General features: G+C 47.5%; 1 protein-coding gene across 2 annotated transcripts in view; it reads left to right on the forward strand.

Moving 5' to 3' along the window:
- Positions 1 to 27,828, forward strand: part of LOC139228656 (cation channel sperm-associated auxiliary subunit delta-like) — a 195,436-nt gene that overhangs the window by 108,743 nt on the left and 58,865 nt on the right. For both annotated transcript variants that reach the window (XM_070859879.1, XM_070859878.1), the window contains one exon: positions 19,670 to 19,741. In XM_070859879.1, coding sequence (XP_070715980.1) covers positions 19,670 to 19,741 — 72 coding nt within the window. The remainder of the gene's footprint in view (positions 1 to 19,669; positions 19,742 to 27,828) is intronic.

Below are 27,828 nucleotides of genomic sequence, written 5' to 3' on the forward strand. Positions count from 1 at the left end.
CATGCACAAGGACCCCCAGGTCCCTCTGCACTGCAGCATGTTGTAATTTCTCCCCATTCAAATAATATTCCCTTTTACTGTTTTTTTTTCCAAGGTGGATGACCTCACACTTTCCGACATTGTATTCCATCTGCCAAACCTTAGCCCATTTGCTTAACTTATCTAAATCTCTTTGCAGCCTCTCTGTGTCCTCTACACAACCCGCTTTCCCACTAATCTTTGTGTCATCTGCAAATTTTGTTACACTACACTCTGTCCCCTCTTCCAGGTCATCTATGTATATTGTAAACAGTTGTGGTCCCAGCACCGATCCCTGTGGCACACCACTAACCATCGATTTCCAACCCGAAAAGGACCCATTTATCCCGACTCTGCTTTCTGTTAGCCAGCCAATTCTCTATCCATGCTAATACATTTCCTCTGACTCCACGAACCTTTATCTTCTGCAGTTAACCTTTTGTGTGGCACCTTATCGAATGCCTTTTGGAAATCTAAATACACCACATCCATCGGTACACCTCTATCCACCATGCTCGTTATATCCTCAAAGAATTCCAGTATATTAGTTAAACATGATTTCCCCTTCATGAATCCATGTTGCGTCTGCTTGATTGCACTATTCCTATCTAGATGTCCCGCTATTTCTTCCTTAATGATAGTTTCAAGCATTTTCCCCACTACAGATGTGAAACTAAATGGCCTATAGTTGTCTGCCCCCTTTTTTAAACAGAGGCGCTACATTAGCTGCTTTCCAATCCGCTGGTACCTCCCCAGAGTCCAGAGAACTTTGGTAGATTATAACGAATGCATCTGCTATAACTTCCGCCATCTCTTTTAATACCCTGAGATGCATTTCATCAGGACCAGGGGACTTGTCTACCTTGAGTCCCATTAGCCTGTCCAGCACTACCCCCCTAGTGATAGTGATTGTCTCAAGGTCCTCCCTTCCCACATTCCTGTGACCAGTAATTTTTGGCATGGTTTTTGTGTCTTCCACTGTGAAGACCGAAGCAAAATAATTGTTAAAGGTCTCAGCCATTTCCACATTTCCCATTATTAAATCCCCCTTCCCATCTTCTAAGGGACCAACATTTACTTTAGTCACTCTTTTCCATTTTATATATCTGTAAAAGCTTTTACTATCTGTTTTTATGTTTTGCGCAAGTTTACCCTCATAATCTGTCTTTCCTTTCTTTATTGCTTTCTTAGTCATTCTTTGCTGTTGTTTAAAATTTTCCCAATCTTCTAGTTTCCCACTAACCTCGGCTACCTTATACGCATTGGTTTTTAATTTGATACTCTCCTTTATTTCCTTGGTTATCCACGGCTGGTTATCCCTTCTCTTACCGCCCTTCTTTTTCACTGGAATATATTTTTGTTGAGCACTATGAAAGAGCTCCTTAAAAGTCCTCCACTGTTCCTCAACTGTGCCACAGTTTAGTCTGTGTTTCCAGTCTACTTTAGCCAACTTTGCCCTCATCCCACTGTAGTCCCCTTTGTTTAAGCATAGTACGCTCGTTTGAGACACTACATCCTCACCCTCAATCTGTATTACAAATTCAACCATACTGTGATCACTCATTCTGAGATGATCTTTTACTCGGAGATCGTTTATTATTCCTGTCTCATTACACAGGACCAGATCTAAGATAGCTTGCTCCCTTGTAGGTTCTGTAACATACTGTTCTAAGAAACAATCCCATATGCATTCTATGAATTCCTCCTCCAGGCTACCCCGTGCGATTTGATTTGACCAATCGATATGTAGGTTAAAATCCCCCATGATTACTGCCGTTCCTTTTTCACATGCCTCCATTATTCCCTTGATTATTGCGCGCCCCACCGTGAAGTTATTATTTGGGGGCCTGTAAACTATGCCCACCAGTGACTTTTTCCCCTTACTATCTCTAATCTCCACCCACAATGATTCAACATTTTGTTCATTAGAGCCAATATCGTCCCTCACAACTGCCCTGATATCATCCTTTATGAACAGAGCTACCCCATCTCCTTTCCCTTCTTGTCTATCTTTCCGAATCGTCAGATACCCCTGTATGTTTAATTCCCAGTCTTGGTCACCCTGCAACCATGTTTCTGTAATGGCCACCAAATCATACCCATTTGTAATGATTTGTGCCGTCAACTCATTTACTTTATTTCGAATGCTGCGTGCGTTTAGGTAGAGTGTTTTAATACTAGTTTTGAAACCATGATTTTTAGTTTTGACCCCTCCTGCAGCCCCTATATATTCAGTGGCCCTTTTTGTTTTTTGCCTTGGGTTTCTCTGCCCTCCACTTTTACTCATCTCCTTTCTGTCTTTTGCTTTTGTCTCCTTTTTGTTTCCCTCTGTCTCCCTGCATTGGTTCCCATCCCCCTGCCATATTAGTTTTACTCCTCCCCAACTGCACTAGCAAATACTCCCCCTAGGACATTGGTTCCGGTCCTGCCTAGGTGCAGACCATCCGGTTTGTAATGGTCACACCTCCCCCAGAACCGGTTCCAATGCCCCAGGAATTTGAATCCCTCCCTGCTGCACCACTGCTCAAGCCACGTATTCATCTGAGCTATCCTGCGATTCCTACTCTGACTAGCACGTGGCACTGGTAGCAATCCCGAGATTACTACTTTTGAGGTCCTACGTTTTAATTTAGCTCCTAGCTCCTTAAATTCGTCTCGTAGGACCTCATCCCTTTTTTTACCTATATCGTTGGTACCAATGTGCACCACGACAACTGGATGTTCACCCTCCCTTTTCAGAATGTCCTGCACCCGCTCCGAGACATCCTTGACCCTTGCACCAGGGAGGCAACATACCATCCTGGAGTCTCGGTTGTGGCCGCAGAAACGCCTATCTATTCCCCTTACAATCGAATCCCCTATCACTATTGCTCTCCCACTCTTTCCTGCCCTCCTGTGCAGCAGAGCCAGCCACGGTGCCATGAACTTGGCTGCTGCTGCCCTCCCCTGATGAGTCATCCCCCTCAACAGTACTCAAAACGGTGTATCTGTTTTGCAGGGGGATGACCGCAGGGGACCCCTGCACTACCTTCCTTGCACTGCTCTTCCTGCTGGTCTTCCATTCCCTAGCTGGCTGTGGACCCTTCACCTGCGGTAAGACCAACTCACTACACGTGCTACTCACGTCATTCTCAGCATCGTGGATTCTCCAGAGTGAATCCACCCTCAGCTCCAATTCCGCAACGCGGTCCGTCAGGAGCTGGAGGCGGATACACTTCCCGCACACATAGTCGTCAGGGACACCGGAAGTGCCCCTGAGTTTCCACATGGTACAGAAGGAGCATATCATGTGATCGAGCTCTCCTGCTATGACTTAACCCTTAGATACACTTAAATTGGCAACAACAATGCTAAAGTATACTCACTGTTCTCGAAGAGAAAAAAGAAAAACTACTCACCAATCACCAGCCAATCACTTACCCCCTTGGCTGTGACATCACCTTTCTATTTCTTTTTGCTTCTTTTTTTGCCTTCTCCCTGTAGCTGCACAAGCATGCCTCACCAACGCACTCACGCTGCTCCCGACTCAGCGATGCACCGCCCGACCTCGCAGCCTTTTATAGGCCTCACCAATGAACCTCCTCGACGCTGCTATTAACAAAGCTGACACACTGCTGTGTGTGTGCAGAACAGATGGTGGATGGAGAAAGCACAGGAGATACAGCAGCTGGCCGACAACCATGCTGTGCGAGGATTCTTCATTGCAGTCAAGGCCACCAACGGGCCAAACACCCAAGGCCCCACCCCACTGCTGGCCAAGAACGGGGAAACACTTATCAAGGACACCGAGGCAGTCAGGGCCCACTGGAAGGAACACTTCGAAGATCTCCTCAATCGAGACTCTGCCTTTGACTCGAGTGTTCTCGACTCCATTCCGCAACATGCTACCCGCCACATGCTACCCGCCACCACCTCAGTGAGACCTCAACACTGCACGAGGTAGAAAAAGCCATAAGACAGCTTAAAAACAACAAGGCTACGGGTGCAGATGGAATCCCTGCTGAGGCATTGAAGTATGGCAGAGAGGCACTGCTGGCGCGAAGACACAACTTCATCTCTCTCACCTGGAGGGCGGAGAGCATGCTGGGGGATCTCAGAGATGCAGTAATCGTGACCATCTATTTAAAAGGGGACAAGTCCGACTGCGGCAACTACAGAGGAATCTCCCTGCTATCAGCCACTGGGAAAGTCGTCACTAGAGTTCTCCTCAACTGGCTTCTTTCCGTGGACGAGGAGCTCCTCCCAGAGTCACAGTGTGGATTGATAATGGAATGATTTTTGCAGCACGACAGCTACAGGAAAAATACAGGCAACAGCGCCAGCCCTTATACATGGCCTTCTTCGACCTTACAAAGGCCTTTGACACTGTCAACTGCGAGGGTTTATGGAGCATCCTCCTCCGTTTCGGATGCCCCCAAAAGTTCGTCACCATCCTCTGCCTGCTCCACGACGACATGCAGGCCGTGATCCTTACCAATGGATCCATCAAAGACCCAATCCACGTCCGGACGGGGTCAAACAGGGCTGCGTCATCGCCCCAACCCTCTATTCAATCTTTCTCACTGCCATGCTCCACCTCACTGTCAGCAAACTCCCCGCTGGATTTGAACTAAACTACAGAACCAGTGGGAACCTGTTCAACCTGCGCCGTCTCCAGGCCAGGTCCAAGACCACCCCAACCTCTGTCGTCGAACTACAGTAAGCGGATGACGCCTGCGTCTGCGTACATACAGAGGCTGAACTCCAGGACATAATCGACGTATTTACTGAGGTGTACGAAAGCATGGGAATTACGCTAAACATCCGTAAGACAAAGGTCCTCCACCAGCCTGTCTTCACCGCACAGCACTGCCCCCCAGTCATCAAAATCCATGGCGCGGCCCTGGTCACCGTGGACCACTTCCCATATCTCGGGAGCCTCCTATCAACAAGAGCAGGCATCCATGACGAGATCCAACATCACCTCCAGTGTGCCAGTGCAGCCTTCAGCTGCCTGAGGAAAAGAGTGTTTGAAGACCAGGCCCTCAAAACTGCCACCAAGCTCATGGTCTACAGGGCTGTAGTACTACCCACCCTCCTGTATGGCTCAGAGACATGGACCATGTATAGCAGACACCTCAAGTCGCTGGAGAAATATCACCAACGATGTCTCCGCAAGATCCTACAAATCCTTTGGGAGGAGAGGTGCACCAACATCAGCGTCCTCGTCCAGGCCAAAATCCCAGCATTGAAGTACTGACCACACTCGATCAACTCCGCTGGGCAGGCCACATAGTTCGCATGCCAGACACGATACTCCCAAAGCAAGTGCTCTACTCGGAGCTCCTTCACGGCAAACGAGTCAATGGTGGGCAGCGGAAATGTTACAAGGACACCCACAAAGCCTCCCTGATAAAATGCGACATCCCCACTGACAGCTGGGAGTCCCTGGCCCAAGACCGCCCTAAGTAGAGGAAGTGCATCCGAGAGGGCGCTGAGCACCTCGAGTTTCAACGCTGAGAACATGCAGAAATCAAGCGCAGGCAGCGGAAAGAGCATGCGGAAAACCAGTCCCACCCACCCCTTCCCTCAACGACGATCTGTCCCACCTGTGACAGAGTCTGGCTCTCGTATTGGACTGTTCAGCCACCAAATAACTTATTTCAGGAGTGGAAGCAAGTCTTCCTCAATTTCGAGGGACTGCCTATGCTGATGATGATGGCTAGGCCATATGGTTTGTCACCAAGCATCCAGCATTGTCCTTGTGGCGGACTGGTAAACATGTCAGAGACAGCGCTCTCATGCAGGATGTGAGCCTCATTGAAGCTGCCTGGACATTTGACATTCACTGCCATAATTATCTGGTTGTGGTCGACAACTAGTTGGACCTTCAGGGAGTGAAATCCTTTTCTATTGCGAAAAGCCTCTGGGTCCTGAGACGGTGCCCGCATGGTGATGTGAGTATTGCTCCCTGGGGAACTTAGCAATGCGGTAGAATGCTCCAGCCCTGTCAGTCTGAGCCTCTGTGTCATAGGGAAGCTGATAATGTCCATCCTACACATGTACACGTACGCTCCATGATCTGTCTAATGCAGCAATGTGTGGCATGCTGAGACAGAGGGGAAATGTTGACCGCGGAGGCCTGAAAGGAACCGGACAGGGCGGTGACCTTGACTTCGACAGACAGTGATGTCCTGAAAGTGCTGGCAGGCTGCAGATCTGACCTGATGAGCTGGCATATTTCACTGATAACCACTTTGTGAAGCGCAGTCTCCGAAGGCAGATATTCTCGGATAAGTCGAGTTAAGACCGCTTCTGGCTTCTCCCTGTAAGTGCGGGGTGTGTATGGTCTGGACTTCCTCCTCAGTCTGGCACGTCTCAGATTGGGCACATAATGCTGTGGATTAGACGTTGTGCCATTTGCACTCTGCAGCATCTGCGTAGTAATCGATGCAGGCTGAGAAATGGCTGGCCCCATTCCAATAAAAGTATAATGCCGATTGTTCTCAAGGAATAAATTTCCACACTAAAAGACACCGACAGTAAAACCCAATCGTCCACAGTATGAAAAGATGTCTGTTCAGATGGTCACTTCACCTGAGAAGAACTCCAGAGTCAATCCAAACTCCCCCAAAAGTGACCTGCGATTTGCAAAATGGCATCCACACTGCTGTGATTAGTTCAGAACAGTTCCAACTTTTCCAGAGCGGTGTTTTCAGCGAGCGATATTGTGGCCGAGATGTGTGCGAGGTGCTGAAAGTGACGCTGGGCGATATACTTGGCGCTAGTTTCGGCAAATGTGATCTTTATGACAAAAAATGTGGGCGGTCGGTATTATTGAATCTTGCCGTTAATTACGTGCTGAAAGTAACGCTGGGTGATATTCTGGGCTTTGGTTTCGCCCATTCTGATGATTCTGCCCAAAAAAAGTGGGCGGGCAGTATTATTTTTTTCCCGGCGTTACGTACATGGCGAAAGTAACGCTCGGCAATAAGCGTCCGAAAAATGGGCATCAGTTTCCATTTTGTGGCTAAATGGGCGATTTCTGGGCGTTACACCTCATTTCAGCATTAAAATGGATGTTAAGTGGGCGTTATGCATGCAAAAGTAATGGGAAATCTAGCCCATGGAATTCCTTACCATCATGGGAGCACTGTCACCACAGTAATTCAAGGACCATCTTCGGACAACAACTTACATTTATGTAGCATATTTATCGTAGAAAAACATTGCAAAATTCTTCACAGAGGTGGAATTTTAAAAAATGGACACCGAGCTAGATATCTTGCTGGCTGGTCCAACACTTAATACTAAGACAGTAGCTTTAGCCTCTCTCTTATTGCATCACTCATCTAGATAATCTATAACACTTTGTTTACATGCACCTGAAGTGCAATTCCTGCTGTGTCTATATGTAGTTGCTATTTGAGTCTTCCATGTCCCTCGTGCATTAGATTTATAAGAAGAGCATCTCCCTGTTTGCAGAGCTAGGAATGCAATTTGGAAAATAGATGTTGTTTATTGTCTTTTTATCCCGAATTGAGATTTGCAACCTCATCCTGTTATGTCTCGAATAAAGCAATGTAACTGAGTACTGTAGATGTGAGTAAGTGTGACCTTAGTCTCTTTGGGCTCAAGTTTCGGCCTGAGTTGCTCCTATTTTCTTGGAGCAACTAGTTTAGAATGGAGCATCTTAGAAATTGCAATTCTCGGCATTTAGTTTGCTCCAGTTCTAGTGAATTAGAATAGTTTCATTTTGAAACAGATTTTTTTTTCAAAAGGGGGCGTGTCCAGCCACTTACGCCTGCTTTGCAAGTTTAGGCAGCGAAAACTTACTCCAATCTAATTTAGAATGGAGTAAGTGTAGATTTTTGTACGCTCAGAAAAACCTTGCCTACACTTATAAATCAGGCGTAGGGAACGAGAGATGGGGTGTGGGGGGCGGTTGCGGGAGGGAGGTTTTCAAACATTAAACACTTCACTTTTACAAATAAAGAGCCATCATCAATAATAAATGATAAATAAATCAATAAATCAACCAAGAAATCAATCAAAAAAAATAAAAAATAAAAAAATAATAAAAAGTCAATCAATAAATAAAAAATTACATTTCTACTCACGGACTGCAGCACTGCGAGCCCTCCAACAGCATGCTGGGATGCCCCCCCCACCCACCCTGCCCCCGCCAGTGTCTCTCTCTCTGTCTCTGTCAGTGACTCTCTCTCTGCCTCTGTCAGTATCTCTCTCTCTGTCAGTGTGTTTCTGACAGCGAGGGGTTGGGGGAGAGAGGGGGGAGGGAGGGAGGAGGGGGGAGAGGAGGGGAGAGGGAGGGAAGGAAGGGGGAGAGAGGGGGAGGAGGAGAGGAGGGGGAGGGAGAGGATGGGGGAGAGGAGGGAGGGAGAGGAGGGGGAAGAGGAGCAGGGAGGGAGGGGGGAGAGGAGGGAGGGGAGGGAGGGAGAGGAGGGGGAAGAGGAGGAGTGGGGAGGGAAGGAGGAGAGGAGGGGGAGAGGAGGAGGGAGGGAAGGAAAGGGAGAGGAGAGGGGAGGGAGGGAGAGGAGAGGAGGGGGAGACTGAACGGGCCCTGCCGCCGACGTGGAAGCCGGGCCGCCGAAGACTTCGGGCGGGGCCCACTCCCAGCAAGATACCGGGCGGGCGGGCCCCGTCGACAACGCAGAAACCTGGCCGCTGTCGAAGACTTTGGGTGGGGCCCGCCCCCAGCAAGATACCGGGCGGGCAGGCCCCGCCGACGATGTGCGGGGGGGGGCGGGGAGAGGAGGGGGAACAGCTGAACGGGAGGGAGGGAGTGGGGGAGCGGGAGCTGAACGGGAGGGAGGGAGGGGTGGGGGAGCTGAACGGGAGGGCAGGAAGGGCGGGGGGAGCGGGAGCTGAACGGGTCGGGGGGGAAGTGGGAACTGAACGGGAGGGTGGGGGGAGCGGGAGCTGAACGGGAGGGAGGGAGGCCCGAGTCCGATCTTCGCCAGGGAGCCCATTCGGCCAGGGCTAGGGGCGGCGTGCTTCAGGCCCCTCCCATGCAGCCTCGGGGGCGAGGAGCTATTGCACATGCGCGCACACTTGAGCGTGCATGTACAGAGGTCCCGGCACTGTTTTCAGCGCAGGGACCTGGCTCCGCCCCCGATCCATTGTGCTGCGCCACGCCGAGCACGAAGACGTCCTGAGGAGCTCGCAGAATCACTAGGTAAGTTTTCGAAGCCCTTTTTATTTCAGAAAATCGGCGCACCTTATGGAGATGCGCCGTTCTTACAGAGGGCGGAAACTTGGGCCCTTTATTCTAACTCTAGAGTGCTGGTGCAGCATGTGAGGCCTGCTTATGTACAGTGCTCCCAAGGGATACTGGGATCCCTTGGGACTCCAACAGATATGCCCTCTGGTGGTGGTAGAATGCTGGTTACATAGTTTTGCATACATAACATCACTCCCTCCCAAAGTCAACAGTACACTTATTTTCAGGGTGAGACGATCTGGGGCTTTCCGCTCCCTAGTCGATCGTCTCGGTACAAATGCAGGTGCAGGTGAGTTGGTTGGTTCTTCGCCGGGCTGTTGCGCAGCTGGCCTTGCTGGGCTGCTGGGGATGAAGAGTTCAGCTTCGTGGTCAACTGTGATGTCGGTTGCCACTTGTTTGTGTGTCGGAGGGTTAAAGTTGGTGGTGTCCTCTTCAGGTTGCTCGTGGCTGTCTGTGAATCGCAGTTTGGTTTGGTCCAAATGCTTTCTGCAAGTTAGTCGATTTGCGAGTTTGACCTGAAACAGCCTACTCCCTTCTTTGGCTATGACAGTGCCAGCAATCCATTTGGGACAATGTACATAGTTGAGTACAAATACAGGGTCATTGACTTCAATATCGTGTGACAAATTTGCGTGATCATGGTACATGCTTTGTTGATGCCGCCTGCCCTCGCCATGATCATGGAGATCAGGGTGGACTAGAGAGAGCCTTGTTTTGAGCACCCTTTTCATGAGCAGCTCGCTGGGGGAACCCCGGTGAGCAAGTGGGGTCTAGTGCGGTAGCTGAGCAGGACTCGGGACAGTCGGGTCTGCAAGGAGCCTTCCGACACGCATTTCAAGCTTTGCTTGATGGTTTGGACTGCCCGTTCTGCCTGGCCATTTGATGCGGGCTTGAACGAGGTAGATGTGACGTGCTTGATCCCATTGTGGGTCATGAATTTCTTGAATTCAGCGCTGGTGAAGCACGGCCCGTTGTCGCTGACAAGGATATCAGGCAGGCCGTGCGTGGCAAACATGGCTTGTAGGTTTTCGATTGTGGCAGTGGATGTGTTTACAGACATTATCACACACACAATCCATTTTGAATAAGCATCCACAACAACCAAGAACATTTTGCCTAGAAACGGGCCAATGAAGTCAACGTGGATCCTAGACCATGGTTTGGAGGGCCATGACCACAAACTTAGCGGTGCCTCCCTGGAGGCATTGTTCAGTTGAGAGCAAGTGTTGCATTGGCGCACGCAAAACTCCAAATCTGAGTCGATGCCGGGCCACCACAGATGGGATCTGGCTATAGCCTTCATCATTGCTATGCCTGGGTGGGTACTGTGTAGGTCGCGTATGAACGTTTCCCTGCCTTTCTTGAGCAAAACCACGCGATTACCCCACAAAAGACAGTCCCCCTGTATGGACATTTTGCCTTTACGCCGCTGGAACGGCTTGATCTCTTCATGCATCTCCGCAGGGACGCTGGACTAGCTCCCATGGATTACACAGTTTTTTACAAGGGACAGTAAAGGATCCTGGCTGGTCCAGGTCCTGATCTGGCGAGCCGTAACGGGTGACTTTTCATTTTTAAATGCATCCATCACCAAGAGCAAGTCTGCAGGCTGTGCCATTTCCATCCCGGTGGTGGGCAATGGTAGCCGACTGAAAGCATCAGCGCAGTTCTCTGTGCCTGGCCTGTGGCAAATTACATAGTTCTATGCAGACTGCGTGAGCGCCTATCTTTGGATATGAGCGGAGGCATTGGTATAAATAGCTTTGCTCTCTGAGAATAGCGATGTGAGCAGCTCATGGTCAGCTTCTAACTCGAACTTAAGCCCAAATAGATACTGGTGCATTTTTTTCACCCCGTAAACGCATGCCAGAGCTTCTTTTACAATCATGCTGTAGTCCCTTTCGGCCTTGGACAAACTCCTGGACGCATAAGCGACCGATTGCAATGTTCCCGATTTGTTTGCTTGTAACACACACCTGACCCCGTACGAAGATGCATCGCAAGCTAGCACTAAACGTTTACATGGATCATACAAGACAAACAATTTGTTGGAACGTAACAGATTTCTCAAAAGCTGTCTCTTGTGATTTCCCCCATACCCAGTCATTTCCCTTGCGTAGCAACATGTGTAGAGATTCTAGCAAGGTGCTTAACCCGGGTAGGAAATTACCAAAATAATTGAGGAGTCCCAGGAACGACCGCAGCTCTGTCATGTTCTGTGGTGTTGGCGTGTTCTTGATGGCCTCCATCTTGGTGTCAGTGGGTCTGATGCCATCTGCCACGATTCTTCTCCCTAAGGACTCGACCTCTGGCACCAGGAAAACACACCGAGCATTTCAACCTGAGTCCCAGATGATCTAGCCGACTTAGAACCTTTGCCAGGTTCTTCAAGTTTCAATGGTGTCCCAACCTGTGATCGATATGTCGTCCTGGAAAACCACGGTGCGCGGAACCGACTTTAGCAGACTCCCCATGTTCCTTTGAAAAATAGTCGCGGCTGATCGAATCCCAAAAGGGCATCTATTATAGATGAACAGACCTTTGTGCACGTTGATGCAGGTGAGGCCTTTCGAAGATTCCGCCAGCTCCTGCGTCATGTAGGCCGAGGTCAGGCCTGACTTGGTGAACGTCTTTCCTCCTGCCAGCGTCGCAAATAGATCGTCTACCTTGGGTAGCGGGTACTGGTCCTGCAGCGAAAAACGGTTAATCGTTACTTTATAGTCCCCACAAATTCTGACCGTGCCATCGCCCTTGAGAACCAGAACAATCAGACTGGCCCACTCGTTGAACTCCAAAGGCGCAATGATGCCCTCTCGTTGCAGCCTGTCTAGCTCGATCTCCACTTTCTCTCGCATCATATACGGCACTGCCCGTGCCTTGTGGTGAATGGGTCGTGTACCGGGAATCAAGTGGATCTGCACCTTCACCCCCCGAGAAGCTTCCGATGTCTGGCTCAAACAACAATGGAAACTTGCTCAGAACCTGGGCACATGAGGCGTTGTCGACGGACGAAAGCGCTTGGATGTCATCCCAGTCCCGCAGATTTTTTCCAGCCAGCTTCTGCCAAACAGTGTGGAGCCGTCTCCTGGTACAATCCATAGTGGTAGTTCGTGCGCCGCTCCATCATAGGAGACTTTTACTGCTGCACTGTCAATTACAGGGATCAGCTCTTTAGTGTAAGTTCTCAACTTGGTATGAATAGGACTCAGCTTGCGCCTGTGTGCCTTGTTGCACCACAGCCTGTCGAAAGCCTTTTTGCCCATGATGGACTGATTAGCACCCGTGTCCAATTCCATGGATACTGGAATTATGTTCAGTTCAACTTTTAACATGATCGGTGGACATTTCATGGTGAAGGTGTGTACCCCGTACACTTCTGCCTCCTCGGCTTGAGTCTCTAGTTCAGTTTGATCAGGGTTTGCAACTCATCTGCACATTCGCTGGAGGTGTCCCATTGTTCCATAGCCTTTGCACGCATAGTGTTTGAAGTAGCATTGATGGGCTTGATGATCACTTCCGCAGCATCAACAAGGTGTCAATTGCCTCGTATTAACGCTTGATGGCGGACTGTGAGTCATCTGAGGTCATGCAGCTGCAGGCGTGTACATTCTGCCATATGCATTCCTGCCTGAAAATGACATTACTTCGTGTACAGTACTTGCCGAAACATCTTTGTGCTGCAAAATTTATTTGGTGTTATAGCTGGTGGACATAAATGCCTGGGTTATCGTTATAGCTTTGCTCAGGTTCGGTGTTTCAACAGTCAATAGTTTGCGGAGGATAACCTCATGGCCAATGCCAAGCACAAAAAAGTCTCTCAGCATTTGCTCCAGGAATCCATCGAATTCGCAATGTCCTGCAAGGCACCTTAGTTCGGCGACGTAGCTCGCCACTTCCTGGCCTTCAGACCGTTGACGTGTAAAATCGTTACCTTGCCATCAGAATACTTTCCTTCGGATTTAGGTGCTCCCGGACCAGCGTACACAGTTCTTTATACGATTTGGTTGTTGGTTTCACTGGAGCAAGAAGATTCTTCATGAGGCTATCAGTTGTTGCCCCGCATACGGTGAGGAGAATCGCCCTTCGTTTGGCAGTGTTCACATTCTCTTTCAGGTCATTGGCCATGAAGTATTGGTCGAGTCACTCCACGAAGGCCTCCCAATCGTCCCCTTCTGACAATCTCTCCAGGATGCCAACAGTTCTCTGCATTTTCACGTGATGGTTCGTTATCTCGTCGCCAGTTGTTATGTCTCGAATAAAGTAATGTAACTGAGTACTGTAGACATGAGTAAGTGTGACTTTAGTCTCTTTATTCTAACTCCAGAGTGCTGGTGCAGCATGGGAGACCTGGTTATGTACAGTGCTCCCAAGGGATGCTGGGATCCCTTGGGACTCCAATAGATACGTCCTCTGATGGCAGTAGAATGCTGGTTACATAATGTTGCATATATAACACGTTCCATATATGATATTTATCCTAGTTGAATGTGGCCTGCTGCTGACCGACTGCAGTGTAGTGAGGGGCGATATATTTGAAGAATGAAGACCCGAAACAATAGATAATGTTTCCTTTCCTTGAGAATTCCAATATTCTCAACAAACTACAATTTTATCCATTGATACCGGTCACATTGTGGCCCTGGTGGTTTAATTTCATTTCCCATTTAGTTCATCTGTAAACTTGTCTTTGGAACAATTCTGACATCCCCCCAGGATTTTCTGTGTTGCATGACTAGGCTCTTTTACATCTTTACTGAATCAGGGCCTTGTGTATGGTCTTCTCTTCAGCGTCAATACTATCCTGAAGCTTTTTTTCTACCTCCTGCTGCAGCACTTTTTGAAGGGTAACCAGGTTCTGGCAAAAACAGGCAGAGACACTTTTTGTTGATCATTTTTTTATTGTCCATAGAGATATGGGAAGCTGACCTTCACTTTGGAGTCAAATTTAATACCAGGATAGCATCTCCACATGTGTCTTTGTAAGACTGGGCATTGGGGTGTTCGCTTGGTATAAGATTTGATATGTACCTTCTCCCCCATCTGGACAATCATAAGAACATAAGAATTAGGAACATGAGTAGGCCATCTAGCCCCTCGAGCCTGCTCCGCCATTCAACAAGATCATGGCTGATCTGGCCGTGGACTCAACTCCACTTACCCGCCCGCTCCCCATAACCTTTAATTCCCTTATTGGTTAAAAATCTATCATCTGTGACTTAAATACATTCAATGAGCTAGCCTCAACTGCTTCCTTGGGCAGAGAATTCCACAGATTCACAACCCTCTGGGAGAAGAAATTCTTTCTCAACTTGGTTTTAAATTGGCTCCTCCGTATTTTGAGGCTGTGCCCCCTAGTTCTAGTCTCCCCGACCAGTGGAAACAACCTCTCTGCCTCTATCTTGTCTATCTCTTTCATGATTTTAAATGTTTCTATAAGATCACCCCTCATCCTTCTGAACTCCAATGAGTAAAGACCCAGTCTACTCAATCTATCATCATAAGGTAACCCCCTCATCTCCGGAATCAACCTAGTGAATCGTCTTTGTATCCCCTCCAAAGCTAGTATATCCTTCCTTAAGTAAGGTGACCAAAACTGCACGCAGTACTCCAGGTGCGGCCTCATCAATATCCTGTACAGTTGCAGCAGGACCTCCCTGCTTTTGTACTCCATCCCTCTTGCAATGAAGGCCAATATTCCATTCGCCTTCCTGATTACCTGCTGCACCTGCAAACTAACTTTTTGGGATTAATGCACAAGGACCCCCAGGTCCTTCTGCACTGCAGCATGTTGTAATTTCTCCCCATTCAAATAATATTCCCTTTTACTGTTTTTTTTTCCAAGGTGGATGACCTCACACTTTCCGACATTGTATTCCATCTGCCAAACCTTAGCCCATTCGCTTAACCTATCTAAATCTCTTTGCAGCCTCTCTGTGTCCTCTATACAACCCGCTTTCCCACTAATCTTTGTGTCATCTGCAAATTTTGTTACAGTACACTCTGTCCCCTCTTCCAGGTCATCTATGTATATTGTAAACAGTTGTGGTCCCAGCACCGATCCCTGTGGCACACCACTAACCACCGATTTCCAACCCGAAAAGGACCCATTTATCCCGACTCTCTGCTTTTTGTTAGCCAGCCAATTCTCTATCCATGCTAATACATTTCCTCTGACTCCGCGTATCTTTATCTTCTGCAGTAACCTTTTGTGTGTCACCTTACCGAATGCCTTTTGGAAATCTAAATACACCACATCCATCGATACACCTCTATCCATCATGCTCGTTATATCCTCAAAGAATTCCAGTAAATTAGTTAAACATGATTTCCCCTTCATGAATCCATGCTGCGTCTGCTTGATTGCACTATTCCTATCTAGATGTCCCGCTATTTCTTCCTTAATGATAGTTTCAAGCATTTTCCCCACTACAGATGTTAAACTAACCGGCCTATAGTTACCTGCCTTTCATCTGCCCCCTTTTTTAAACAGAGGCGTTACATTAGCTGCTTTCCAATCCGCTGGTACCTCCCCAGAATCCAGAGAATTTTGGTAGATTATAACGAATGCATCTGCTATAACTTCCGCCATCTCTTTTAATACCCTGGGATGCATTTCATCCGGACCAGGGGACTTGTCTACCTTGAGTCCCATTTGCCTGTCCAGCACTACTCCCCTAGTGATAGTGATTGTCTCAAGGTCCTCCCTTCTCACATTCCTGTGACGAGCAATTTTTGGCATGGTTTTTGTGTCTTCCACTGTGAAGACCGAAGCAAAATAATTGTTTAAGGTCTCAGCCATTTCCACATTTCCCATTATTAAATCCCCCTTCTCATCTTCTAAGGGACTAACATTTACTTTAGTCACTCTTTTCTGTTTTATATATCTGTAAAAGCTTTTACTATCTGTTTTTATGTTTTGTGCAAGTTTACCATCGTAATCTATCTTTCCTTTAATTGCATTCTCAGTCATTCTTTGCGGTTGTTTAAAATTTTCCCAATCTTCTAGTTTCCCACTAACCTTGGCCACCTTATATGCATTGGTCTTTAATTTGATACTCTCCTTTATTTCCTTGGTTATCCACGGCTGGTTATCCCTTCTCTTACCAACTCTGCCCTCATCCCACTGTAGTCCCCTTCGTTTAAGCATAGTACGCTCGTTTGAGACACTACTTCCTCACCCTCAATCTGTATTACAAATTCAACCATACTGTGATCACTCATTCTGAGAGGATCTTTTACTAGGAGATCGTTTATTATTCCTGTCTCATTATACAAGACCAGATCTAAGATAGCTTACTCCCTTGTAGGTTCTGTAACATACTGTTCTAAGAAACAATCCCGTATGCATTCTATGAATTCCTCCTCCAGGTTACCCAGTGCGATTTGATTTGACCAATCGATATGTAGGTTAAAATCCCCCATGATTACTGCCGTTCCTTTTTCACATGCCTCCATTATTCCCTTGATTATTGCCCGCCCCACCATGAAGTTATTATTTGGGGGCCTATAAACTATGCCCACCAGTGACTTTTTCCCCTTACTATCTTTAATCTCCACCCACAATGACTCAACATTTTGTTCATTAGAGCCAATATCGTCCCTCACAACTGCCCTGATATCATCCTTTATGAACAGAGCTACCCCATCTCCTTTCCCTTCTTGTCTATCTTTCCGAATCGTCAGATACCCCTGTATGTTTAATTCCCAGTCTTGGCCACCCTGCAACCATGCTTCTGTAATGGCCACCAAATCATACCCATTTGTAATGATTTGTGCCGTCAACTCATTTACTTTATTTCGAATGCTGCGTGCGTTTAGGTAGAGTGTTTTAATACTAGTTTTGAAACCATGATTTTTAGTTTTGACCCCTCCTGCAGCCCCTATATATTCAGTGGCCCTTTTTGTTTTTTGCCTTGGGTTTCTCTGCCCTCCACTTTTACTCATCTCCTTTCTGTCTTTTGCTTTTGTCTCCTTTTTGTTTCCCTCTGTCTCCCTGCATTGGTTCCCATCCCCCTGCCATAATAGTTTAAATCCTCCCCAACAGCACTAGCAAACACTCCCCCTAGGACATTGGTTCCGGTCCTGCCTAGGTGCAGACAATCTGGTTTGTATTGGTCCCACCTCCCACAGAACCGGGTCCAATGCCCCAGGAATTTGAATCTCTCCCTACTGCACCACTGCTCAAGCCACGTATTCATCTGAGCTATCCTGCGATTCCTACTCCGACTAGCACATGGCACTGGTAGCAATCCCGAGATTACTACTTTTGAGGTCCTACGTGTTAATTTAGCTCCTAGCTCCTTAAATTAGTTTCGTAGGGCCTCATCCCTTTTTTTACCTATATCGTTGGTACCAATGTGCACCACGACAACTGGCTGTTCACCCTCCTTTTTCAGAATGTCCTGCACCCGCTCCGAGACATCCTTGACCCTTGCACCAGGGAGGCAACATACCATCCTGGAGTCTCGGTTGCGGCCGCAGAAACGCCTATCTATTCCCCTTACAATCGAATCCCCTATCACTATCGCTCTCCCACTCTTTTTCCTGCCCTCCTGTGCAGCAGAGCCAGCCACGGTGCCCTGAACTTGGCTGCTGCTGCCCTCCCCTGATGAGTCATCCCCCTCAACAGTACTCAAAGTGGTGTATCTGTTTTGCCGGGGGATGACCACAGGGGACCCCTGCACTACCTTCCTTGCACTGCTCTTCCTGCTGGTCTTCCATTCCCTAGCTGGCTGTGGACCCTTCACCTGCGGTAAGACCAACTCGCTACACGTGCTACTCACGTCATTCTCAGCATCGTGGATGCTCTTGAGTGAATCCACCCTCAGCTCCAATTCCGCAACGCGGACCGTCAGGAGCTGGAGGCGGATACACTTCCCGCACACGTAGTCGTCAGTTCTCACATGGTACAGGAAGAGCATATCACGTGACCGAGCTCTCCTGCCATGACTTAACCCTTAGATACACTTAAATTGGCAACAATAATGCTAAAGTTTACTCACTGTTATAGAAGAGAAAAAAGAAAAACTACTCACCAATCACCAGCCAATCACTTACCCCCTTGGCTGTGACGTCACCTTTCTCTTTCTTTCTACTTCTTCTTTGCCTTCTCCCTGTAGCTACACAAGCACGCCTCACCAACGAACTCCCGACGCCTCTCGCGGCCTTTTTATAGGCCTCCGACCCGGACTCTCGCCTCACCAACGAACTCCCGACGCCTCTCGCGGCCTTTTTATAGGCCTCCGACCCGGGACTCTTGGCTCACCAACGAACTCCCGACGCCTCTCGCGGCCTTTTTATAGGCCTCCGACCCGGGACTCTTGGCTCACCAACGAACTCCCGACGCCTCTCGCGGTCTTTTTATAGGCCTCTGACATCGGACTCTCGCCTCACCAACCATCCCTCTCCTTGTTCATCAATGTTAACTTCTAATGTGAAATTTTGCCTTCTTGCAACAATATAACATGCCTACTCTGATACAACCACACCTTTTCTTACAGTGTACTTGGGAGTGGGTTGGTCAATATGAACATGATTTCTTATCCTATTCCAAGATCCCTTCAACTAAAAGTGCTGAAGGAGTGAAATGGGGCATTTGGTGGCACACTTCATAGTATCTTAAAAACTTTCTTGACAAAATTGCCCCCTTTTTTAAGAACCAGTAATGGGGCGGAAAGGAGTAACCGCTCAGTCGGAACGGAGTGGTTGACATTCGGGACATTGCCCTCATCGCTTTTTCTGGTGGAGAAGATTACCGCCCCGCCTGTGATCCTGCCTCATCGGCCACACACCGATCCCTTACCGATCGGCAGCGATCCCTTTCCGCCCCGTGAGGGAAATTGCCCCATGAGAGCGGAGCCGTCGTCAGTCGGTGCCCCCAACAATTTTCCCCAGCAGGAAGCTGCTCGTGGCTGGGTAGCGCGTCCACCTTTAAAGAGGAGGGTGCACTGCTGCGGCACCATTTTATTTGAATTGTCGGCCGACTCTGAAGTTGGCCTGGGCTGCTGGCTGGTTGAAACCCTCCTTGGTGGCCCAGTAGCTCTGTGGGCACCACTAAAATGGCTGCAGAGCTCACAGCGGCCCTCCCCTTTAAGTGACATGCTTAGCGCGGTGCTCACGACACCGCCCGCCTTCCATACCACTCCTGACCCACTTCTGCCGAGCTGCCGCCTGAAACACCGGCCCGATGGAGTCACTCCCAAAAAGAGGGCTAAACCACACTAATCACCGCCCTATCGATTGGGGTGGTAAATCAAGAATTTTATTGGTAAGTATGCCCCGTTTGGGGCGGAGGGCAATTTTGCTCCCTTTATCTGGATTCAATTGTAATGGTTGTTTATTTCACTTTTGATTATACTGTATTGTAATTGTAAATATTAAATGTAAAATTCAGAAACTACTAATTTAAAATTAACTATCATTTATTCAAAGGGAATTTTTGAAGGAGCATTTATTCAACCAACAGTATCGACATTATCATTATTAATAAGAGTTAATAGGAAGGTATGTTTGTTGTCCTTTAATATTATTGCTGTATTTATTTAATTAGAAGGGGGCCTCTTGATTCGCTGCAACTTGTAATTAGCATTAGTTACAGAAATATTTAGTTTTACAATTCTGTACTTTTTAACTTTCTTATGACATTGTTAGCACCCATGGGACTGCCATTAAAATGGTTCGAAAACTGAGAAACAAATGACAGTCATTTTATCTGTTCATTGCAACGCTGTTCCTAGCTTTCCACTTTGTCAAAACAGAACTTACTACTACTAATGCCAGATCATTAGTAGATCATTCACTGCTCATTAATGCCAATTAATGGCCTGTAATGTCAATTGCTACTGATTCCTTTGGATGAAATAGATTCTCTAATGGTGCATGGTCCTGAGCTAACTTGGAGTTATTGTAAGCCAGAGACGGTAAAGATACTGGAAAGTTTTGCGGCTGCAGTAACCGTTCTGCACCACTGAAGGAAACAAATGGAAGAGCGACTTCCTAGGAATGGTGAACACTTGCACCAACTAGCCCCAGGGCTTTATGTGCAGATTGAGAAGGAGTTACATATCCCCAATCTCCGCTCTTTTTGCCAACCTGACATTTATTGAGATTTTTGAATAATTAATCAACACAGCATCAACTGGTTTAGCTGGGAGTCCATTTTACAAAACCATTAGCATATGGAGGTACTGGATATGTCAAACAGACTCAACTAAAATGGTTGATGACAATCTCTGGTTTCATTTGTGACTTGCTAGTTTTGAATCTATGCTTTCTGGTTCTGTGGTCACAATCCAAGAGAAATAGCATGTTTACATCTACATTGCCTCTGCTCAGCAATGTCTCCTCCTAGTCTTGTTTAACACAATGTGACAAATTCAACTGTGTAAGTCTTTCCTCATAACTGAGCTCCCTAAGAATCATAGTTGTTCTCTGAACCGTATTCAATGTATCAATCTCCTTTTGAAGGCAAGGTGTGCATCAGTTCCAAATGTGCAGCAGGCGGCGAAGAAGGCAAATGGTATGTTGGCCTTCATAGCTAGGGGATTTGAATATAGGAGTAGGGAGGTCTTACTGCAGTTGTGCAGAGCCTTAGTGAGGCCTCACCTGGAATATTGTGTTCAGTTTTGATCTCCTAACCTGAGGACGGACGTTCTTGCTATTGAGGGAGTGCAGCGAAGGTTCACCAGACTGATTCCCGGGATGGCAGGACTGACATATGAGGAGAGACTGGATCGACTGAGCCTGTATTCACTGGACTTTAGAAGGATGAGAGGGGATCTCATAGAAACATATAAAATTCTGACAGGACTGGACAGGTTAGATGCAGGAAGAATGTTCTTGATGTTGGGGACATCCAGAACCAGGAGACATAGTCTAAGGATAACGGGTAAGCCATTTAGGACTGAGATGAGGAGAAACTTCTTCACTCAGAGAGTTGTTAACCTGTGGAATTCTCTACCGCAGAGAGTTGTTGATGCCAGTTCATTGGATATATTCAAGAGGGAGTTAGATATGGCCCTTACGGCTAAAGGGATCAAGGGGTATGGAGAGAAAGCAGGAAAGGGGTACTGAGGTGAATGATCAGCCATGATCTTATTGAATGGTGGTGCAGGCTCGAAGGGCCGAATGGCCTACTCCTGCACCTATTTTCTATGTTTCTATGTGCTCCCCCAATGATTTGTGCAAGGTTTGTATAAGGCCAGAGTTGAAGTGAAAAAGAAAATAAGAGGGGCAAAGAGAGGGTATGAGAATAGAATGGCAGCCAACATAAAAGGTCATCCAAAAGTCTTCTATAGGCATATAAGTAGTAAAAGGGTAGTAAGAGGAGGGGTGGGGCCGATTAGAGACCAAAAAGGAGACCAATGCATGGAGGCAGAGGATATAGCAGAGGTTCTAAATGAGCACTTTGCATCCGTCTTCACAAGGAAGAGGATGCTGCCATTGACATAGTGAAGGAGGAGGTAGTGGAGACACTTGATAGAATAAAAATTGATAAAGAAGAATAATTAGAAAGGCTGGCTGTTCTTAAAGTAGATAAATCACCAGGACGGATGGGATGCATCCTAGGATGCTGAGGGAATTAAAGGTGGAAATCGCAGAGGTACTGGCCATAATATTCCAATCCTCCATCGATACGGGGGGTGGTGCCAGAGGACTGGAGAATTGCAAAACTTACACCATTGTTCAAAAAAGGGTGTCATGATAAACCCAGCAACTACAGGCTAGTCAGTTTAACCTCAGTGGTGGGGAAGATTTTGGAAACAGTAATCAGGGACAACATTAACAGTCACTTGGATAGGTATGGATTTATTAAGGAAAGCCAGCAAGGATTTGTTAAAGACAAATCATGCTTAACCAACTTGATCGAGTTTTTTGATGAGGTAACAGAGAGGGTTAATAAGGGTAATGCGGTCGATGTAATGTACATACATATAAGGCGTTCGACAAAGTGGCACATAATAGGCTTGCCAGAAACGTTGAAGCCCATGGAATAAAAGGCAGCATGGATACAGAATTGGCTAAGTGACAGGCAACAAAGAGTAGTGGTGAATGGTTGTTTTTCGGACTGGAGGAAGGTATATAGTGGTGTACCCCAGGGATCGGTTCTAGGACCACTGCTGTTCTTGATGTATATTAATGATTTGGATGTGGGTGTACAGGGCACAATTTCAAAATTTGCAGGTGACACAAAACTTGGAAATATAGTGAGCAGTACGGAGGAGAGTGATAGACTTCAGGAAGACATAGACAGGCTGGTGAAATGGGCAGACAGGTGGCAGATGAAATTTAACACAGAAAAGTGTGAAGTGCTTCATTTTGGTAGAAAGAATGAGGAGCGGACATATAAGTTAAATGGTACAATCCTAAAGAGGGTGCATGAACAGAGAGATCTGGGGGTATGTGTGCACAAATTGTTGAAAGTGACAGGGCAGGTTGAGAAAGCAGTTAAAAAGACTTACAGGATCCTGGGCTTCATAAATAGAGGTATAGAGTACAAAAGTATGGAAATTATGATGAACCTGTATAAAACACTGGTTCGGCCACAACTGGAGCACTGTGTCCAATTCTGGGCACCGCACTTTAGGAAGGATGTGAAAGCCTTAGAGAAGATGCAGAAAAGATTTACGAGAATGATTCCAGGAATGAGGGACTTCAGTTACATTGATAGACTGGAGAAGCTGGGGTTGTTCTCCTTAGAGCAGAGAAGATAGAGAGGAGATTTGATAGAGGTGTTCAAAATCATGAGGCGTTTGGACAGAGTAGATAGAGAGAAACTGTTCCCATTGGCAGAAAAGTCGAGAACCAGAGGACACAGATTTAAGGTGATTGGCAAAAGAACCAAAGGCTATGCAAGAAAAAGTTTTTTTAAGCAGTGAATGGTTGGGATCAGGAATGCACTGCCTGAAAGGGTGGTGGAGGCAGACTCAATCTTATCTTTCAAAAGAGAGTTGGATAAGTATCTGAAGGAAAACAATTTGCGGGGCTATGGAGAAGAGGCAGTGGAGTGGGACTTGCTGAGTGTCGGCACGGGCTCGACAGGTCGAATGACCTTCTGTGCTTTAACCATTCTATGATTCTATGAACTGGTTTACCTTAGAGTCAAATGTTGTTGATATATATATTAATACTAATTAGAAGAATTTATTTAGTTTGAATTTTCTTTCCAACAAAGTAGAAAATTAATAATTGTTATGTTATTAGTTTTATTTTAGGCATTATGCAGTATACAGTAACCTCACTTCAAGTGATTTCAGTTTGAAATTTGATGATATCAAGCCTTCTGTTATACAAGCAGCTGGAATGAGGGGATACTTTGTTATCTGGAGTCACCATACACTGCTTTTCTCTCCGAACAATGGTAAACGGTCAGAGGAGTGCTATTTTTCAGTGGGATAAAATGATCCCTAGAAATTAATCAAATGAAAAATTAAATGATTGAAATGTTGTTTGGAGGGCTCTCCCAACATCTTATTGGGCAAATGCACTGTCTGATGTGGCAGTGAACTATATGAAACTGGAATTTCCTAGGTTTGATCCCTGCTTTGTGCTCTTACCTGCTCTGAGCCAAGTAACAGTATGAGTATTCCAAGTGGCATCAGATTCGGCAACTTAGTGCGAGGAATAGTCAACCATTTTTCTGCTCCTGATTGCCAACATTGTTCCTGCTGGGAAGTATTATGTCTTTAATACTCTTATGAATGACTCCATGAGGTCTAGTAATGTACTTGAACTGTTGTGATCTTAGTCCCATTTATTGTAACTCCAGAGTGAGACACAAGCATGGTGGGCAGCCTTTTATACTTGGCCCTGCACACCTATGCAGGTGACCCTCAGGTCTCCCACCACAGTGCCCTCTGGTGGCACACCTTATGTGACTATACAGTTAGTATACATGGTCTACATATATGACATCACTTCCCCCCAAGTCTTTAATGCAAATTGACTCGTACATTGACGGTGACCTGGGCTTTGCTCTTCCTAGTTGACCATTGGAGGGTTGCTTCTAGCTTGGGTGGGTTGGTAGTGAGATTTGTTGCCAGTGGAGGTCCCAGTGGTTTCTGGTTGTGAGTCCATGACTACTCCATTCTCCCCCACCACACCCCCCCCCCCCCACCACACAGAGATCATGTTAATGGCCCGTTACATGCAAGTTGCATTCAAGTTCATCACATGGGTTTTACATTTACATCTTGGTACATTCGTTGGGTGGATTGCAGTTGCGTTTCATTTTGTGTGGTACATTTACATGATCAGTACAGGTATCTCAGTACAGGTACACAAGGACAGTTTAGTTCCAGCACGGCCGGATGAGATCCGGGTCGTCTGGTGGCGGCGCAGCGCCCCATGCTAGTGGGTCTGTGGGCGAGGTGAGCTCATTTTGCTCGAGTTGCCGGAGCTCAGGGCTCTTGCCGTTACTCCTAGTGTCGGGCAGGCCCAAAGACAGCTGATGTGTCTGTGACCTCCCTGTCCTTTTCGTTTGCACAGTGTTGCAGCTGCTCCCTGGGAAACAGTCTGAGCGAGTGAGCGTTTTGTCTAAGCGACGGTGGGGCTGCCTCGTCTTGTCTAGCAGTTTGCAGGGGACTACTGTCTCGCTTTCCTTGAGGGCACCGTTGTGAGCACTCTCTAGTTTGGGATCCTGGCTGGTCCAGATCCCTTTCGGAGGAGCCATTATGGGTGACCCTTCGCTCTTGGGCATTGCTGTGGTGGTGAGTGGGTTTGTGGGCTGCACCTTTTCCACCCAGGTGGTGGGCGACGGTAGCCGACTGCGAGCATAGGTGCAGTTTACTGTTTCTGGCCCGTGGCGGTTCATGCCATTGGGTGCCTGCAATGTTAAACCGATCTGAGGCAGGGTATCGCTACCGGTGCCTCTGCTCTACGGGGATCATTTACTCTGCGGCTTGTCTACTTCTGTCAGCTGAGGAGACACTTTATGATACATCGTTCTGGTTCCGGGGACGCAGGCTACAGCATTGGGTAGCCCATTGGACCTGTATACGACCGTTAGGTGTTCGTCCGCTACATTGGCTGATTGCAATTTGCACCCGACATCACTCAACAACATTTTGCTCATTACAGCTGGACTTTTACATTGGTTACCAATTTCAAGCAGTTCATTCAAAAATGGCGGGTTGCTGGCCTTCTTTAAAATAGCCTTACTACTTTTACCCCAATCGTCTTCCTTGCGTGGAACCACATGTTGTTGCTCCATTAGCGCTGCACCTTGTGGTTTGGACGTCATCTTTTCCCTGTCCATGTTGATTGCCACGACCTTCTTTCCCAGGGATTTTGCCACTGAAGCTGGGAAGACGCCCTCGGATCCAATCTTTCTCCCCAGGAGTCCTGCCACTGAAACCGGGAAGGTGCATTTGGGTCGTCTCGGTCTGATCATCGCCACGCAGTCATGATGAGTGGTCTGTGGCTCGGGGGCTGCGCGGATCTGCTCGCCGGTGCCTGGTCCAACTGAAGGTGGGGGCTTGCTCTGCCTCTGAGCACGGGGGACGTTATTCGCTTGGAGGGATGAAATCTTCCCAGTTCCAATGAATCTTCCCCATCCAACTTCTTCCAAGTACCGTTGGTCCATCACCTGAAATAATCCACAATGGTAAATTGTGCACCGCGCCATCATGGGATACATTTACATCCGCACTACCAGCAACTGATATCAGTTCCTTGGTGTAGGTGCGCAGCTTTGCCTGAACCGGGACCAGCTTGGGTCATTCAGCTTGATCGTTCCATAGCCTCTCAAATGCTTCCTGGTTCATTACTGACTGACTCGCCCCCGTATCCACTTCCATGAAGACTGGAACGCCATTTATCTCGACTTCCATTATAACTGGAGGACAATCTGTGATGCAGGTATATACTCCATACACTTCGTCCTGGGACTGAGCTGTCTCTCTAGTCATCTCCTTGTAATCCGCGCTGGATTCACAGCCATCTGCTGACTCCTCTTCAACGTGGTGAGTCACAGCTCTTTTGCACATTCGCTGGAGGTGGCACTTTGTGCTGCAGCCTTTGCACACATAGTGTCTGAACCGACACTGATTACCTCTGCAACACCAGCACTCGACTTCCGTTTGCACCCCTCGCGGACTCTGAGTTAAAGGACTCGGGGGCCTGTACGCTCTGCCCTGGGCAGATTCACGTTCGACACTTCTGCCTGTGAAAGGCGCCATTCTATTTACAGTACTTGCTGGGTTTGAGTCCAGAGAGTGAGTTATCATCTGCTTGGAGCTGCAGCTTGAGGTCATGAATGCCTAGCTGATGCTGATGGCCTTCTGCAGAGTAACGGTGGTTTCGGCAGACAGTAGCCTGTGAAGAAGGGCCTCATGACCGATGCCAATTACGAAGACGTCCCGCAACGCATTGGCGAGGGATGTGCCGAATTCACACGGTCCTGCCAGCCTCCTGAGGTCGGCAGCGGTCTTCGCGATTTCCTGGCCCTCGGGGCGGTGGTGTGTATAAAATCGATGCCTGGCCGTGAGGATGCTCTCCTTTGGTTTGAGTTGGTCTCGAATTAGCATTTTCAGCTCCTCGTATGACTTGGTCATTGATTTCTCTGGTGCAAGCAAGTCCCTGACAAGGCCGTCGACCGCGGGCCCACAACTGGTCAACAGGATAGCTCTGTGCTTATCTGCCAGCGTGGTAGGATCATCGCCTACCAGGTCATTTGCTACGAAATATTGGTCGAGCTGCTCCGGAAAGGCTTCCCAATTTTCACCCTCTGAGAACTTTTCTAATGCAACAACGTTAGTCATTTTTGCGTGAAAGTTCATAAACTCATCGCCAGTTGTTATGTCTTTAATACTCTTATGAATGACCATGAGGTCTAGTATTGAACTTGAGCTGTTGTGACCTTAGTCCCATTTATTGTAACTCCAGAGTGAGGCACAAGCATGGTGGGCAGCCTTTTATACTGGGCCCTACACACCTATGCAGGTGACCTTCAGGTCTCCCACTGCAGTGCCCTCTGGTGGCATACCTTATGTGACTATACAGTTAGTATACATGACCAACATACATGACAGGAAGTGCTTATGTTTGTAAGTTGAGTGAAGATAGGAAGCATGTCTGATGCCGCCCATGATCAAATAGTCTGCTGATACTTGCTGTTTAGGCTCACAATTGAAGAAAGGCCACTTTGAAGAAAGCTATGGGAGGAATACTTGCTCCCATGGAACATTATACCAGAATTTGTCACTGCATGACGGAGAGAAAGGTAGATTATTTTTTTATTAATTGCCATTTGGATGTTGAAAATAATGGGTTTGGCGTTAAGAAGAAACTATGGGTGCGACATTCCCCATATACTTTAGGCGCTAAAGAGCCTCCGAGGTGGCCAAGATAGGGTCAAACTGCAATGCCAGTTCAGCCCATGTTTAGCACAAAACGCCCCCTTGGTAAAGGGATTGAAATGTACACTAGGAACAGCCACCTGAAGGATCATTAACATAAGAACATAAGAATTAGGAACAGGAGTAGGCCATCTAGCCCCTCGAGCCTGCTCCGCCATTCAACAAGATCATGGCTGATCTGGCCGTGGACTCAGCTCCACTTACCCGCGCTCCCCATAACCCTTAATTCCCTTA

Source organism: Pristiophorus japonicus, chromosome 18 (assembly GCF_044704955.1).
Source record: "Pristiophorus japonicus isolate sPriJap1 chromosome 18, sPriJap1.hap1, whole genome shotgun sequence".
NCBI lineage: Eukaryota > Metazoa > Chordata > Chondrichthyes > Pristiophoridae > Pristiophorus > Pristiophorus japonicus.